This window comes from Anguilla rostrata, chromosome 6, assembly GCF_018555375.3.
Source record: "Anguilla rostrata isolate EN2019 chromosome 6, ASM1855537v3, whole genome shotgun sequence".
Taxonomy (NCBI): Eukaryota; Metazoa; Chordata; class Actinopteri; order Anguilliformes; family Anguillidae; genus Anguilla; species Anguilla rostrata.
The window spans coordinates 55,986,194-56,003,092 of record NC_057938.1 but is presented as its reverse complement, the minus strand read 5'-3'; the positions used below and the strand labels follow the sequence as shown (position 1 = coordinate 56,003,092).

At 46.2% G+C, this 16,899-nt stretch overlaps 2 protein-coding genes across 2 annotated transcripts in view; both read left to right on the top strand.

The window, feature by feature from the left end:
• Nucleotides 1-3,212: 3,212 nt before the first annotated feature.
• Nucleotides 3,213-11,148, top strand: trib2 (tribbles pseudokinase 2). Its single transcript, XM_064340754.1, has 4 exons — nucleotides 3,213-3,387; nucleotides 3,593-4,820; nucleotides 6,212-6,504; nucleotides 9,032-11,148. Exons 2-4 carry the CDS (start codon nucleotides 4,551-4,553, stop codon nucleotides 9,519-9,521), a joined length of 1,053 nt encoding a protein of 350 aa, XP_064196824.1. The 5' UTR covers nucleotides 3,213-3,387; nucleotides 3,593-4,550; the 3' UTR covers nucleotides 9,522-11,148.
• Nucleotides 11,149-15,961: 4,813 nt separating this feature from the next.
• The window catches only part of LOC135257711 (kelch-like protein 29), a 191,024-nt gene continuing 190,086 nt past the window's right edge, over nucleotides 15,962-16,899 (top strand). Inside the window, exon 1 of the mRNA XM_064340753.1 lies at nucleotides 15,962-16,092. The gene's annotated coding sequence lies outside the window, so the exon portion shown is untranslated. The remainder of the gene's footprint in view (nucleotides 16,093-16,899) is intronic.

The following is a 16,899-nucleotide window of genomic DNA, read 5'->3' as shown; positions in this document are numbered from 1 at the left end:
AACAGGAATTTGTGGGCTCTCCATATCTGCAACACATTTCCTGTTGATATGATGACAACTATTATTATTATTGTGATCGCTAAACGTTATTATTGTTATGTACTGGATGCCAAGCGCTAGTCCTGCAAAAGAAAGCATCATACATACACAATGTCATAAAACAACAGGAAGTGACCTCTCCGGTGTGAAAACTCTACCTGTGGAGCGAGGACAGCCACAGCACACAGGTGTACTTCCTGTTCTTTAGAACAGGTGCATTTCCTGTTCTCTTGAAGTTTCTTTGTCTTGTAGAGGAAGGAGCAGCCCCCCCCATGTTTGTTAACACTGAGAAGTGAGAATTATTTAACTGGGTTTAATTAGAAGGGAAATAGAGCGAGAGAGTGTTCCAAAATGAGATGGACTGTCCCCATCGTTCAGTCTCGTCCACCATCCCCCCTCCCCCCTCCCCCCTCCCCCCACTCACACTGCCTCCCCTCCCCCGTCATCTGTCAGGGTGTGATATCAGCCGCCAATTACTCAACACTAATCACCACTAACTCCGCTAACTCTTCTCTCTGTCTCACGTTTCCACAACAAACAAAAAAAATCGTAAATCAAACCCGCTGTGGCACTGTAGATCTTGGGGCCCTATGTCAGACGTTTCAACTGCACTAGCCCCTGGTATACCCCCTTAGCTCCATCCCTTTGACTGTTATACCCCCTTTAGCCCCACCCCTTTGTCTGTTATACCTCTTAGCTCCACCCCTTTCTCTGTTATACCCCTCAGCTCAGGCCCTGCCCAGACTCCAGACAGAGGCCTGAGTTCACACACTCACACTCTCCAGCCTTTGCATTGGACATTTGCATCTGCACAGAATGGTGAAGATGCAAATGCAGAGGGGAAAAGGCTGGAAAGTTTGTGAATCTGTGTGACTTGCTACTCCCCTGTCAGGCGGTCTGACCTTCCAGTAAAGCCTCTGCTGATTGGCTGCACCCTTGTGCAAATTTTCAGATTTGAATTTTTCAATTCCTTGGTACAACTCCACTAGAAAAGTGTCCCTTTGGAGAGCCAAAAACATCCTCATGATGTTTCACATGATGGCCATCTAATATGGCCAAAGACTAGTGCTAAAATCACTGCTGTGTGTGCTACAGGAGAGGGTGGCACGGTGGTGCAGTGGGCAGCACTGTTACCCCACAGCAAGAAGGTTTGAATCACGGCTGGGTATTCTCCCCTGGTCAAACGTTTCCTTCCGCAGTCCAAAGACATGCAGGATACGTTAACCGGAGAGTCTAAATTGCCCCTAGGTATGAGTGTGTGTGAGTGAATGGTGTGTGTGCCCTGCCATAGATTGGCGGCCTGTCCAGAGTTTATTCCGGGCTCTCGCCCAATGCATGCTGGGATAGGCTACAGCGCCTCCTGTGACCCTGACCTGGAATAAGCGGGTATAGATGATGCATATGGACGTGCTGCAGGGGACACAAGCAACAAATACAGTTTTTACTGAGAACTGTTTCCACAGCATTCAGCAGCAAGCAGATCCATCACTGCCTGCAGGTCGCGCAGAACAGACCGTGCGAGCGTGTCTGATCTCTGATAAGCAAAGCGGGCCGCTCTGCATACAGTCGCCAGTACGCGCGCCGTTCTGCTGAACCTGGCGAGGGTCTCTGCTTCTACAAGCCCAAGCAGGCTGTTACATATGTTGTTTAAAAAAAAAAACACCACAAATATTAATAGAAAATGTAGGCTACCTTATTAATTACTTTCCACAGATGGCTTCTGTTTTGTATGACATGGAAAGGGGTTTTCAACACTCCACATAAGCACAGTGTCTATGACGGCGTAGCTCAGTGATGCTGCGGCCCATGTTTTATGACACACTGAAGCAGCGCCACATGGAAGATCATTCTCAGGGCCTCCGGCTCACAATACCTGTCAGCTCTCATTGGGGTTTGACCGGGAGATGGCATTATCTCATGGTTTTCCAGGCTGGAGGCCGCAGTGAGTAAGCGCTGCTCCCGGCGCCTGGCTGCGGTCAGTCCTCTGTAATGACCTTTTTGAGACTTCCGTGACAGCTCCCGACCACATGCGTGCATGCACTTCAGCGGCGGCTCGGGCCAGCAAGGCTGCGGTGTCACAATGCGTGCCTGCCTCGTGCGCTGCAGCCGGAACCGCGCCGATTGGTCGAATCTAAGCGCACAAAAGGAAATGGTTAATATTCGACATGGGTGAATTCTAGAATGCAAACAATTTAATATAATGAGTTAATTTTTTTTTTTTTTTTTAAGATTCCTGAGAAGCAGTTTTACTCCGTTTCGACGTTCAATATTGGGCCAGCATTGCAGCGTTTGTTACATAATTACCACTGGCGTATGGTTATCGAGAAACGGGGCTAATAATAGACGGAATCTCTAGTGCGTGAATGAAACGGTGAACCTACATTACCCGTGCCCCAACCCAGTTGCAGGCATTCTATTGTTCGGTACCACGTCTTGCGATGTCAGGGTAGGGAGGGCCTGTGGCAGCGTTCAGTTCCCCGCGCGCACAAACGGACACCTTGTGCTGCACAGTACGTCCTGCTCATAATTCTCCCCCGCGGACAAGCGGTTCGCACATTTCTGCTTTCCTAGCAACGCGTTCTCACCCACTCGCGCGAGGATTAGCACGTTTCCATGTATTGTCCTGAGTATTTAAAGCGCCGCGGGGTATCTATCTTCAGAAAATCGATTTTTTGCACCACAGTAAAAGCTTAAAATTTTTTTTTTTTTTTTTGCTGATGTCTTAGTTCCCGCTGAAGCAGGGGTATCCGCTGTTAAATATCTGAAGAAAAACATAATGCATTTGTGGGAAACCTATATTGCCCTCATTCTCTCTTCGGCCTGTGTATAGGCTCCGTTTATTTTTCTTCTTCTCGCTGTTATCTCCCCCTCCCCGTGTTCAACCAACCGCTGCAAAAAAAAACATTTCAGTCTCAGCAACGCGCGCTTTGTCGCTCATTTGATTTATATAGACGACATGGTTGGTCTTTTATATTTCCACAGTCAGTCGCAGAGTCACGTTGCTTATACATTTGCGCCTGCGGGGTACCTCATCTGCATTTCCCCTCCAACTCATACAGTATTTATAATGCATAAGTTTCGCGAGATGCACAGCTTATATTATTCCACAATAACTGGCTCCCTGCTTCAGCCGCTGGTACTGTAATTGCACTACCATCGAGCAGGAAAGACCAATGGGCGTCCTCCTCCCAGCGTGACGCAATGGAGGTGGGTCAAATCCGCGTCAGGTTTGGCGATGCGCGAGGAAAACTGTCCGTGACTCCGCGCGCAGTCAGTCAGCTCCTGCACTGGAGTACGCGGTGAGCGCGCGGCTGACTAGACCGCTGAGTGGAGTAGGTTCCCAGCCACGTAAGTAGATCCTACAACCGCGGGAGATGATGTCTTGCTGAAAAAAAAGGGGTTAGGCCAGGCATCGAACGGCCATCCCTTATTTACAGCTAAAACCCCCCCCAAAACAACCAGCGAGACTATTCGAATTATCATCCCCCCCACCCCAACAAAAAAAAATTGAAATTTGCAATTGAATAACGCGAAACTTGTTACCAATTTCCAGACAAAGCGAGCCAGGAAGTAGGCTACACGCAGTCCAGATCGTGCTGCCCGACTTTGCAGGCGAGCTGCATGGATATAATTTGTCGGAGGCCCCCCAAAAGCCGCTGGAGCACACGGATGAAATCTTAGAACCCTGGATACCTAGCTAGTTAGCTGCATAGCTGGAATTATTCTTGAATGCACTACCTTGTTTTCGTAGTGCACTTACATTTTTTAAGATAGTTTGCTGTATTTTTTGCACATCGCTTACCTAGCTATTGTTGCAAGATTAGGTGGCTTGCTCGATGCTTTTTTTCCGTTAGCTTTTGTCTGTGGCTAACAGCGTGTTCTGAATCAATGAAGCTTGTCGTCTGAATGACTTTGGTGCTATTATTAGCGAGGTATGGAAGCTAGCGAGTTGGCTGTACAGTTTTCCTATCGTAACCGACATTGTTCCCGACACTGCCACTGAAATATTGATACTGTTTGACTGCCAGTCAGCTTTCGAGCCAAAAGCTGACAGTGTTGTAATTTTGTAAAGCATCTAGTCGGTTAATACAGAGAACCAAGTTTTAGTAGCCCGACAACATCCAATGGACCGTGGACCATGCATTGTTTTAGCTGACCGGTGAAACTGAGAAGTTAGCCGGCTTTTCAAACAAAATATTCCATTGCATTGTCTCTACGAAAAAGAATGTATTTACGTTCTAATATTGTTCTTTCTGGAGATAGACTGTTGGACGTGGTTTAGTTAGCTTGCAGGGCACAACTTTAAATATCGCTTCTGTTTGCACATTGTTATCGCTACTTTCATGACACTGATAGATACGCTAAGGGCTGGACCGTTTTAGTAAGCGAGGGAGCAAACTTTAAAAGCTTCAGGCAGCGTCGGTGCGACACTGATAAGTTCAAGGTTAACCTCGCTGGAATCCTCGCACGAGAAGACCCAGATTTTGTCGGGGATACCACACCGAACACTCATGAACATACAGAGGTCAACCCCCATTAACATAACACGTTATGGGAGATCGAGACACAAAGCGCACGACTTCGAGGAGCTCTCTTGCTTGAGGACTACAGAATCCGTTCAAAGTTTTAGCCCGAATTTGGGATCCCCGAGCCCCCCCGAGACGCCCAATTCTTCGCACTGCATTTCTTGCATTGGGAAATACCTTCTGCTGGAGCCGCTGGAAGGAGACCACGTTTTCAGGGCGGCTCATTTGCACAGCGGCGCGGAGCTCGTATGCAAGGTAAGCCCCCCGGTTTGAGCACCGAAAGCGGCACATTTCCTACTGCTGAATGCATGCACGTTAAATGACCGTCGCCACGCGTTTCACAAGAATTGGTGCACGTCTGCCGGGGATACATATTGCATAGGCGCGTTACCGAAGATCCGCACATGGATAACTCGAGATAAACGTAGGCTAGCTGGCTAATAATATTTTGATTCGTGGCCAAATTGGCACCGTCGTTCATCGCTGGCGTGTGATGCGATTAGTTTGCTATTTTCTCAAGCAGCTTAATGTTGAACAACCGAATCAATGCAATGCTGCGAAGAAATCCGTAGCAGTCGGGTCGCCTACAGTAGTGCACCAATGTATTCACCGCTAGAAAGTGAAATTTCAACTTGATAGCATCCTCTATCGCCAATCAGTCATTCCTAGAGGGCTGAAATAAATGGTGATTTCTGCAGTAGCCAGCAAGCTCAACAGTGTAATTTTTTACGTTACCGAAACGATATGGCACAGTAGCTATCGTCAGCAGGGACGTGTTATTACGAGGGGTTAACAAGCACGAGCGTACTTTTTCTCATTTGTGTGTGTGAGAGAGAGAGCATGTGAGGAGGAGGGGGATTGGTTACACTGGAACAATGAAGGGAAACAATACTGTATCCACGCGCCCGTCCGATATGGCTCGCAAGCGTTTGCGGGGTTCCATTGCTTTGTTCTTTGTCTCGAACTGTATACACGGTGCGTGCCGAACCCCCCGCCCCCCACGAGCCAACTCCATTCCAGAGATATAATAGCGCGATAGGCGTACGATAGCATTCACTTTTAATGCAACGTGTGCACAGTTTTTGCATAGCACAAAGTAAGCACTGGTCGATTAGCAGGATTTAAAATCGCACGCGAGCTCGGGAAAGTTGGTTATGATGTCATCACGTTTGGCGTTTGTAGTGTGACGAAAATCGGTGTGGATATGAAAACTGTGACGAACCGTGGCAGTAACAAGGACACCTACTGCGAATCAATGCGCCCAGTGGATTTGTGGAGTAGCAACTTGTATTTGTTCAAGCAACTATTTTTAAAGAAAGCAGATCGCAATGCAATGGCTGCAGTAGCATCACTCGAATACAAAGACGGACATGAACCGTGTCAAATACACTCGATCGGATGAAAATAATCCCTTGTCCTTGCCCATTATGTAAACTTTGCATAATTAATTCTGAATTTGCATGCTCGGAATTTTCCGTTACTTTGCTGTAACGGATTACATGCATGTGCATTTTTTATGAACTGCATTTAACTTCGCGTCATGATGGTAGCAAACACGAACAATTGGTTGCTGTCAAGTGAGTGTTGTACGTGTTAGGGATTTTTAAATGGGGGGGAAAATGTGTCCTGTTCTTTTCTTTTTTTAGGTGTTTGATATCACTCGATATCAGGAGTCTCTGGCAGCGTACTTTTGCCTGTCTGCGCACAGGAACATAAACCAAATAGCGGAGATTCTTCTCGGAGACACAAAGGCCTACGTGTTCTTCGAGCGGAGCCATGGGGACATGCACTCGTTCGTGCGCGCCTGCAAGAAGCTGCGCGAGGACGAGGCCGCGAGACTGTTCCATCAGATAGCCTCGGCCGTCGCGCACTGCCATGACAACAGCCTGGTCCTGAGAGACCTCAAGCTGCGGAAATTCGTCTTCAAAAACGAGGACAGGTGAGCCCCGCTATGAGCACTGGACCCACCTGATGGGACTGGTACACGTACATTATGATGCATGTATGACATACACACTCACACACACATGCAGACACACATGCACAGGTCCCATAAAGAGTAAGGTCAGTTCCCCCCTGCCCCCCCCAAAATTCATATAATTTCAATATCCCCCCCATAATCTTTTAAAACCAAATGTGTGTCCCGGTGCTCCCCATTTTGTGATTATGTAACCATCGTGAAAAGTCAGAAGTACGTACTTCTGCATGTTTAATCGCTGTGCCAAAACCAGAGATTACCAGACTAATCTGCCAGATACAACTTCTGCCTGCTGGTCCAGGCCGAGCGCGATGCTGGCAGGCGGGTTGTTTGTGTGCTGTTGTGTACGTGTGTGTGCGTCACAACAAACATTTTCATCACAGTGTCCGTCCTGCTGAGAGCCCAGTCGCGACACATTTAATAACACGCTGTACAAACGCATTCACAGGTCTCCTGCATATTACAATTCAGTCTTTGTGAGGTTTTCTTCTTTTAAGTGAAGATTCAGTGGGTAGTGTGTGGCTGGTGTTTGATGTAGTTGATGTGGTTCTGTGTGTCTGCGTGCGTGTGTGTGTGAATGCATGCACACAAAGGCGTTAAGCTTTAAGACTGTTTGTGTTTTGAACACACCAGGATTTGCAGAGAGTCAGGGTGAAATCTGCGGATCTGCTCGGAAGGCTGAATGGAGCCTGTAATCGTGTGGCGTTTACCAGGCGCAAGCTGAGCTCCCGTGTGCTCAATGAGCAAAAGACTCCGGTCAATTCCTCACGGGTGGCATCGTTCAACATCGTTCAGCACGGGTTCGAACGGCCAGTGTGTGCCCGGGGGGGGAGGGGGAGGGGTGGGAGGGGGCACCGCCTCTGCAGAGTGGTCTAGAACTGCTCCGTGTGGAAAATCAAACCGAGATTAGGGGTGGAAGAGGTCAGGCAGGAACCCTAGATTCAGTCAATTCACTTTCCCAGGTCAAGGGCATATGGAACTGTTCCTCATTCTTGGTTTCAGTCAAACCGTAATGGTGATTAAGACCTGAAATATGCAAATTTGTGTCCTGATAATTGATGATTGTGCTGCCTGGTAATCAGGAGCTACTTTTAAAGAGCAAGTTGAGCTTGCCTTTCTTACCTGGATGTTTCAATACAGTTAATAAAATCTAATGTAATCAAAAAAAGCAGCAGTAGCTTAATCCAGTTTGGTTGATTTGCATGTGCCCTTAAATAGAGCAAGTGCATCAATCGAATGATGTCATGGTACAAAAGGAATTCTGGGAGTTGGAGTTTACCAGCTGCATTAAGTTTCTCGTGGGAGACTACTTTGGAAAGTTGACTGTTTTGAAATTTGTTGATTCATATTGGCTGATTTTTATCCTCCCACCCTGGGTTTCCAGCCACCTGGTTAAGATATTTTGTATTTATTTTATATTTATTACATTTCAAATTCAGTTTCCATGTTTGAACAATACTTCAATGCTGTTTTTGAGATTGTTTTTCTCAAATATTAGAAGTAGTTGCCATAAATGATCCATGGTGTTTTTAAGACTTCGTAGTTTTGGACAACTGTCTTTTTAAAAATGAGATCTCTTTCACATTTTCAATGAATGCTTAATGTGACATTTTAAAATTCAAGGCTTACTGCCAAATCCAGCTGACAATCCTGAAATGGATTTTTCGTACAGAAATGCAATTTCTTAAACGATGAAAATAGCCTGAATGTGTCCAAGAAAAAAGAAAGAAAATGTGCGTTAAATCCGGCAATTTTCAGCACAGTGAAAAGCTGTCAGATAAGGCACAAATTCATATTAATGTGCCAGTTTGACAGGTTAAGAGGAAAATCTTTCCAAGTAGTTTTTCTCCGGTTTGTTTCACTGAGCAAATTGGTTTAGTTGAGTTCAGCCCAGACTGTGTGCGATATATGAATGCTAGCAGTTAGCATTTAACACTGTAAATGTGGCACTTTTTGTTCTGTAATGACCAGCAGGAAGATATCAGGAAAAGGAATGTTTGGTGCTACAGGAAAGGGGAACAGAATCAGGTGTGAAGAATGGTGGGGAATCGGTCATTGTGATGTCATAATCGGTAGAGGCTCCACTTCTCCTTTTTGCTGTGCACCTCTGTGATTGGTCTGTAGGTACCAAAGTCCTGGGACAGTTTCATTTGGGATCCCCCCCCCCAAAAAAAAAAAATTCTAAGTCAGTGTTCTAGAACTCCGTTGCTTTCAGTTACCAGTAGTGATTGTGACATCAGCATTAGAATGTTCAGTTAAGAATTTGTAATCTTCCAACTGTCTGGGCTTAAAGGGTGATGCTGCTTGTCCAGTGAGCTCTGCTTAGCTAACAAAGCAGAGAAATTAAGGAATAGGTGTCTGCAGTCTGACTGCGCAGCTGTGTAAAATGCACAGTAACTGCGCATCTCAGCCAGTGGACTGCAGATGGATGTTTGAAGGACGATGGCTTGTGTGCACTCTCAGTGCTCTCTCCCTCCTCCCCCCACAGGAGCCTGGTGATGCTGGAAAGCCTGGAGGACGCCTGCGTTCTGCGGGGGGAGGACGACTCGCTGTCGGACAAGCACGGCTGCCCCGCCTACGTGAGCCCGGAGGTGCTGAGCGGGGGCGGGAGCTACTCGGGCCGGGCGGCGGACGTGTGGAGCCTGGGCGTGATGCTGTACACCATGCTGGTGGGCCGCTACCCCTTCCACGACCTGGAGCCCGGCTCGCTGTTCAGCAAGATCCGGCGCGGCCACTTCAGCCTGCCGGAGAGCCTGTCGCCCAAGGCCCGCTGCCTGATCCGCAGCGTCCTGCGCCGGGACCCCGCCCAGCGCCTCACCGCCCGCGAGGTCCTGGACCACCCCTGGCTCGCCTCCTCCCTGGACGCCCCGCCCCAGCCCGGCCCGGCCTACGGGCGCGGCGGCGCCGACCGGGGGTCCTGGGACCAGCTGGTGCCCGACGTCAACATGCAGGAGGAGCTGGACAAGTTCTTCAGCTGAGGCGGGGGCAGGGGGGGAGGGGAGGGGGCGGGGGGGGAAGGGTGGGGTGTCGCTATGGCGATGGACATTGCTTGGAGAGTAGCAAGGATTGGGTGGGGGGGGGGGGATAAAGAGACAAATCAAAAACTCCTTGTTCTGGCGTGATGGAGTGGCTGTGGCGGCCTGATTCGGTGTCGGACCGATCGGTGTCGTGTCGTGTGAACAGTCCCAAAGCGAAGCGGCGCTCGTAGGGTCAGGCCGGCTCTCCACCAATGAAGCGGCAGAATCGCCAGAACCCGTTACAATATGTACTAATACTGAAGCACATTTCACATCGGATTGTTTCTCTTCTTCTTTTTCTTCTTTTTATTTCTTTTTGGGTCAATCTGGGATTTCCTTCCTACCTCTGATTGGTTGGAGGAGATTCCATTGAGGACATTAGTGTTATTTTACCCATATAAAATGCAGGTGCTATCTTTTTATTTATTTATTTTTCCTGTAGTTTTTTTTTCAGTAATCTGTACAATTTTTGGTGCAATTTCAGTCAGATTATCCTGCTTCCTGCTTCCTGCTTGATTTTTTGTATAATTGTATTTAAGCTCCGCCCCCTGGATGATGGCTCTCATTGGGCTGTAGTAATGGCAGGCCTGCTCCCTGCTCCTGTACCCTGAACTCGCCCTAGTACCCTGACCCCACCCCCGTACCCTGACCCTGCTCCTGTACCCTGACCCCGCCCCCTTACACTGACCCTGCCCTATACCCTGACCTCGCCCCATACCCTGACCCCACCCCCGTACCCTGACCCTGCTCCTGTACCCAGACCTATTTAGCGCTGATTAGCATCCACCTCGTTAGCGAATGACTCCTCTCATAGCAATGTGATGTATTTATGTTTACCTTCTAATTTCTTGACACCAAAATGCATCTTTTTTCTTTTCCCCCCCCCAATTTTTATTTAAATGCTAACACATAAATAGTATCATTCTAAACTGATTTATTCAATAAATTTTTTTCAGATTTTCGGTTAGTTTTGGTGCTCAAATGGCGAGATTTCGGGGCGATGCAGCCAACGCCGCCAGTCCGGTACCTCTCCTCTGCAGCCCCAGAGGACCCTGTGAACTGACCGTGTTTTTGGGGGGGGGGGGGAGGGTACAAGTGGCCGATTCGTAGTGCTTCAATGTTACTTGAATTAGTGTTTTTTTTTTTTTTTTTTTTGGTTTTTGTTTTAATTTTAGTCTGTGGCATGTGCCCTATGAATGCTATCGCCTGCCTAGCGGGGAAACAAAAGAAGCTTTTTTAAAAATATTAATGAAAAACTATAAAGCAGAGGATGTTTAAAATTCTCAGAGGATTTGTAAAAAACCAAGGTTTGCTTTTTAAAATGTATTGCTTTTTTAGCCTCTTTGTTTGACAGGTACAGACAGTGATCTGCATCCATAGTAGTGCTGGATTGGTGCTGATGTTGAAGGACATCCTTTCATTTGGTTTCTTTTGGGGGGGGGGGGTATTTGGGGGTAATTTGGGCGGGTTTGGAGAACTCTGCATGGTAGGAAACTCCTGCCTCTGGTGTTTGATTGTAATGTATCATATTTGTTGTTTTGTCCAGATTTATTCAGTAAATAAATTGTGATCTGCACATTGCATTTCATTATTGTTCCGCCTGAAAGACCTTTGTGCCTGATTAGATCAGTACACAGACTAACCACCGACAGATAACCATGGAGAGCCATTAAACATGGAGGAAAACACACTTACGCAGGTTATCCTTATTTATGACCGGATGCGTTTCTGAGGAGTAGAATGAAGCGGGAATGTCTGTTGGAATGAAGTGGGAATGTTTAGCGGAATGAAACGGGAATGTGGCAGAATGAAGTGGGAATGTCGGTTGGAATTAAGTGGGAATGTCTTGTGGAAATGAAGTGGGAATGTCCGGTGGAATGAAGTGGGAATGTCTTGTGGAAATGAAGTGGGAATGTCCGGTGGAATGAAGTGGGAATGTCTTGTGGAAATGAAGTGGGAATGTCCGGTGGAAAGTGGCGAGTGGGAGATGCTTTGTTGGAGGGGTTTGACCTCACACCGGATGCCCTGAGTTTTGAGCTCTCAGTTTGAACAAATCTGTGTTGGATAATCCACCCGATGAGGATTTAAGGGCTTAGAGGTTGAGTTTGATTTGTGGGATTTGATTGGTGTCGTGGGCAGTGTGAGCGTGTGTGTGTGTGTGTGTGTGTGTGTGTGTGTGTGCGTGTGCGTGTGTGTGTGTGTGTGTGTGTGAGCATGTGTGTGTGTGTGTGTGTGTGTGTGTGTGTGTGTGCGTGTGCGTGTGTGTTGTGTGTGTGTGTGAGCATTGTGTGTGTGTGTGGTGTGTGTGAGTGTGTGTGAGTTGTGTGGTGTGTGTGTGGGGGGGGGTTATTGGTGGTTCATGTAATGGCTGAGCCCCTACTCAGATGAACCTGGAGCATGTGTGCACTGAACAAAATCACATTAATATTAATTCAGCAGCTGCTGATCTACAGCTGTGTTACCATAGCGATCACATTTACATGGGAAACCATTAGCATGCCCCCAACATAAAAATGTACAGGAATCAGAAAGTAATGTTTACATAAGTATGTGTGTGTGTGCGTGTGTGTGTGTGCGTTTGCGTTCCTGGTTCTGGGTGTACTCCCGTGCGCATGCGTGTTTCTGCGGCCTGTAAAAGGAGCAGCCCTGCTGCAGCGGCAGGGGGCGGCTGCTCCTTCCGGGTTCGCACGCACGGTCACATTTATCAGCGCTCGTTTACCGTGAACTCCGCTCCCGATCTGGGAGAGAGCAGAGAGGTGCTCGTCTAAAACAAACGCCAGCCACCGCTTCTCACCACACTGCGCGCGGGTCAGCCGCCACCTCGCAACAGTGCTTTAACTAGGTGAGCCACCCAGCAGCCCTAATTGTGACCGATTTTAACACCCTAACCTGTCTTGGAGACATGATTTGTTTGAACACACAGATAAGACACCGTGCCAGCAGGCCTCAGTCAGCTGATTTATAAACAGTACGTTTGTACAGCTAAGTGCTTTTCCTCATGCTTTTGTTCCTTCCGCAGCAGGACAGCGCCGGATGTTTTAAGAGCCAGGCCAGGATGGAGGTTCCAGAACTGGGAACGCATCCAGAATCTTCAGAACTGCTAATGACCGTGTTATGAGATGTCACACCGATAAGTATTTGTTTTAGATGATGGTTTTTTTTTTTTTTTGCTGCGTTACGCGGACATGTTAATCTAATCGTCTGTGTCCGCTATCAGGAAGTAATCGCTACGAATTTGCGTCAACACGAGGGATTTATCCGTACACGTCGGGATTAGAGCACAGCTGCGATGGTGCTTCCGCGCTGATTGTCTGCGCTTGCTACAGGGGGAAGAGGATTGCACGAACACATCTAAGTTAGATGAATGTTCCCAGGCAAAAAGCTCCAAATGGGCGTCCTTCCTAACTGCACAATCAGAAATACAGTGTTGTATGTTAACGTGACATAACATAGGGACGCTAGGTGCAGACAGATGAGCACCGATGCAAGCCGATGCATTATTAATCGATTTAATCTTTTTCTGCTTCACCACCTTCACCTAAAACTGAGAAAAAAGCAGCGTTATTGTCTGCCGGTTGGGTTTGTGTCTCGTGCATCTTTATGTGCATTGTATGACATTCAATTCCCCATAAACTGATCTGTAGCGTCCCAGGCCATTGCTACTCTGTAATAGTGCGCCATCTGGTGGTAAAATAAAAAACCACAGCGGGGAAAGAATTACGTGTCCACTCAAAGAAATGTAATAATAGATGTCCCCCATGTTATGTAATATGTATCGAGTTATTCTAAATGCACAACCTATACGGGAAATTGAGCACAATCGGTCTGGTTAATGCATTGGTTACACAAGTGGAACTTTCAGTGAAAGGACACAGTACATAGACCAAACCAGCCTATCAGCAAACATCTTTGAAAACGTCAACTTTAATACACAAAACACTGAGTCAAATCAGCCAACCCATACTGTCTTCAGGCAAATAGTTCCTGCCTAATCATTTTAAATCTTCAGAATGTTTTTTTTTTCCCCACTACACAATATCCACAGATAGAAGATGCAATAGCATCAAACTAACAGTACGTAACTTCAACTTTTATATTATTCATTTGCAATTTAATTAAAAGCATCATATTTTGGAGTACACAATTCATTCCTAATCCCAAATTAAGAAAACACTACATTAACTGTTGGGCAAATTAAATATACACTGTGAAATAAAAACGAACAGTCTGGAACGAAGGCAAATCAAATATATGTGCATTATTAATGTTCATACATTATAATGTCACCACATGTCACCAATCACATACTGTATATTTTATGTATAAAAATATTTCATTACATTTAAGTTAAAGATTTAGTGAGCAGTAGCCTGCGCTGCTAACTCATTATGCAGTGCAGCTATGCTTTAAAAAGTAATAAATGGCTGTCAAAAACACACCAGTAATTTACATAAGACCCTGACAGCGGAACAAAGCCCCCCTGTCAGCTAGTAATTAGAAAGTTGTCATTTGAAGGTTTATTTATTAATTTTATCAGAGCAGATTAGTGTCACATTTTTTTTTTTGTATGTAAAATGAAAACAGAATCTTATTGTGTTTTTGTGTTTCTCCCCTACAGCAATCCCTGAATAATTAGAACGTAGATAATCAGGCCAGATTACTTCTAAATATAGATCCCTCAAAGGGGTGGGTGGGGGGAATTAAAAAAAAAAGGGGTGAAATGTCCTCTCTCTCATATGTTTCTAAGATCAGACCGATTATGTGTGGGCCATTCAGTTGGGGCGTTCAGCACTGATTCCACTCATTTGGACTTTTACCTGACTGGTGCTACAGTATGAATGCACCTTCTTCACTTCACGAAGAGGGTGCCTTAAAATGGTGTGAAATCAGGCAGTTTAATCAATTGTGCCTCGTTTCTGCTCAATTTCATTTCCAATTTGAAATATGGGAAATGTTATGTTGCCACCATTCCTGGTTTATTATTGTTGTAATAGTACTTTATTTAAACAGAGAGTGCCAATTATCTAATGTGTCTACTGTTAGATTAATGTTAATCTGACATGGCCACTTGTGCACTGTTGTACTAAAAGTAACACACAGTAGGCCTATTACAGGAGAGCCAGAGACTATTTTACACCCTGCAGACCACACACAGTACTACAGGAGAGCCATCATCAACCCCCCCCCCCCCCCTCGGCTGTTTGCCGCAGCCATAGGAACAGGCACATCTGCTGTTTCTTCACTTTCAAAATTTTCCAATCGATTGTCCTTTTTTTTTTGGAAGTGGAGGACAGACTCCTTAGACACAGGCAAACCTCCCAACCTTCCGCCCCCGCCCCCCTCCCCCCAAATCCCATGCACCGGGGCCCACAGCAGGAAACAAAAACGCCGCTCCGCTTCTCTAGACAGGAAGCTATAAATTACACAGGAAGCTGGGCGGGGCCACTCTCAGAACCTCTGTTTGCTGAACGCCCCCCCCTCCCCCTCCCCCACCTGTCATTTCACCCTTAAAAAACCAAAAGAAAAACATACCACACAGACACCATGTCAGTGAAACATGCAGGCATGGGCAGGAGTTTGTTAATTAGGCCGGTCTTGGCATGATAGGACAACATACTCCACATATCTGCCTACACACACACACACACACACACACACAAATGCTTCTACCTCCTGCTAGGGCTGGATTCAGCACGCATGTTTCTTTAAGAGTGATACTGCTTACACACACACAGGCTCACACACACACACACACACACACACATACCTGTTTCTTTTAAGAGTGATGTCACTTGCGCACACACACTCGCTCACACACTGACACACAACATTTGCCATTGCAACTTCTAGGGTTGTTCTGGAACCAGTTACATATACTGCAAAATAGCAGCCACCGACCAATATAAACGTATGAGAATGATGCTGTGTTTGGACAAGCTGCATTATTAATAGGATTATGCACAGTGTGCACCATAATGCATAATCCAGTTAGATGTTATTCACTTAGCAACCCGCTGAAGTATCGTATTATAATGGTTTTACTCATTTAGTTGCATTCAAGGCAATCCACATTCTGTTAACTATATTGCTAGCCCTGCAGTGAATATAAAATAACAGCTTTTAATGCTTTCGAATAGGCCCTAGTGCTTGTTCCGTTTCTGCGATGAAAATGTGGTTGTAACTTTTTCTTAATTTTAATAACAATAATTTGGTAAGCAGGTCAATTTCAGGAGTTTCCATTTTTTTCAGATCTATAAAGAGTATATGCTTTGTGCACGTGAGTCACATGGCTTTTTTCCTCAACGTTCTTGTTGATATTAAAGATAATATACCTGAGAGTCGGATATTCTTCAAAGTATTTGAACAGCTGCACGGGCCAGTGCTCTGCACATGCGCAGTAGCTCAGTCGGTGCCTTCCAATCTCAAATGGTCTATTCCTTCAAACAGCCAAACTGGCATTTAAAGTATTGATGGCCTGCTTCCACTCGGGAAGGGAACACACTTGAATGCATATTTCAGTTTGGAGAAAAGGGTAAGTCATGCGTGAGAACATCTTGAAAATCTCTTTTGTTGGTCAGAACTTTGAAGGCCACAATCCATTCCCAATATTTTGAACTAACTCGAGCGTGCTTTTAGATGCGTCAGAGTACTTCTCTGTTTGCTACGCCGTATCCGGTGCAGTATTATGTTTTCCCCACGGGCTCGTCCAATGTTTTATTTATATTGTTTGTTGCTAATAAGGTGCTGTGATTCTGCAGAGCATTAAAGCGAAGAAGAAATTCAATTTAAAACGTGCTGCACTGGAGGTTCTATTGGATCAGGAGAACAGTAGGCTATCCTTTTCATTATAAATCCGATAGCGAAAGTTTTAAACAAGCGGTCCAATTTAAAGGCGGGTGGAGTTACCTACGTAACCCGCACTCCGTTGGGAACATCGCGTGCATTTTCGGCTCGCTAATGGCGGCTGCAAATGAGCTAACAGAAGCTCCGGGCCGCGTGTTCCTTGGCAGGTGACTAATGCGTCATGGCACGAGACCAAGGCAAACACGGCCAGCAGCTGGCTTCTGCGGAGCCTCCCTGTGACGTCACTGTCGATGGGTCAATGTCGCCACCTGTAGAGTTTACACGGAACTGCGACGACTGCCCCTACAAGGGGAACGTCCTTACGTGCACAGCAGGTTTTCATATATTTTTCACCAGATTATTTATTTTCGGTTCCGAAGGCCAACTCTTAAAACACTGAATTTATCATTGTACCTCCAAACAATGTAATTCTCTGGAAGAACAAAATGCGGTTTCGTTTTATAATGTTCCAACAAAGCATTATGAGCTGGAATTA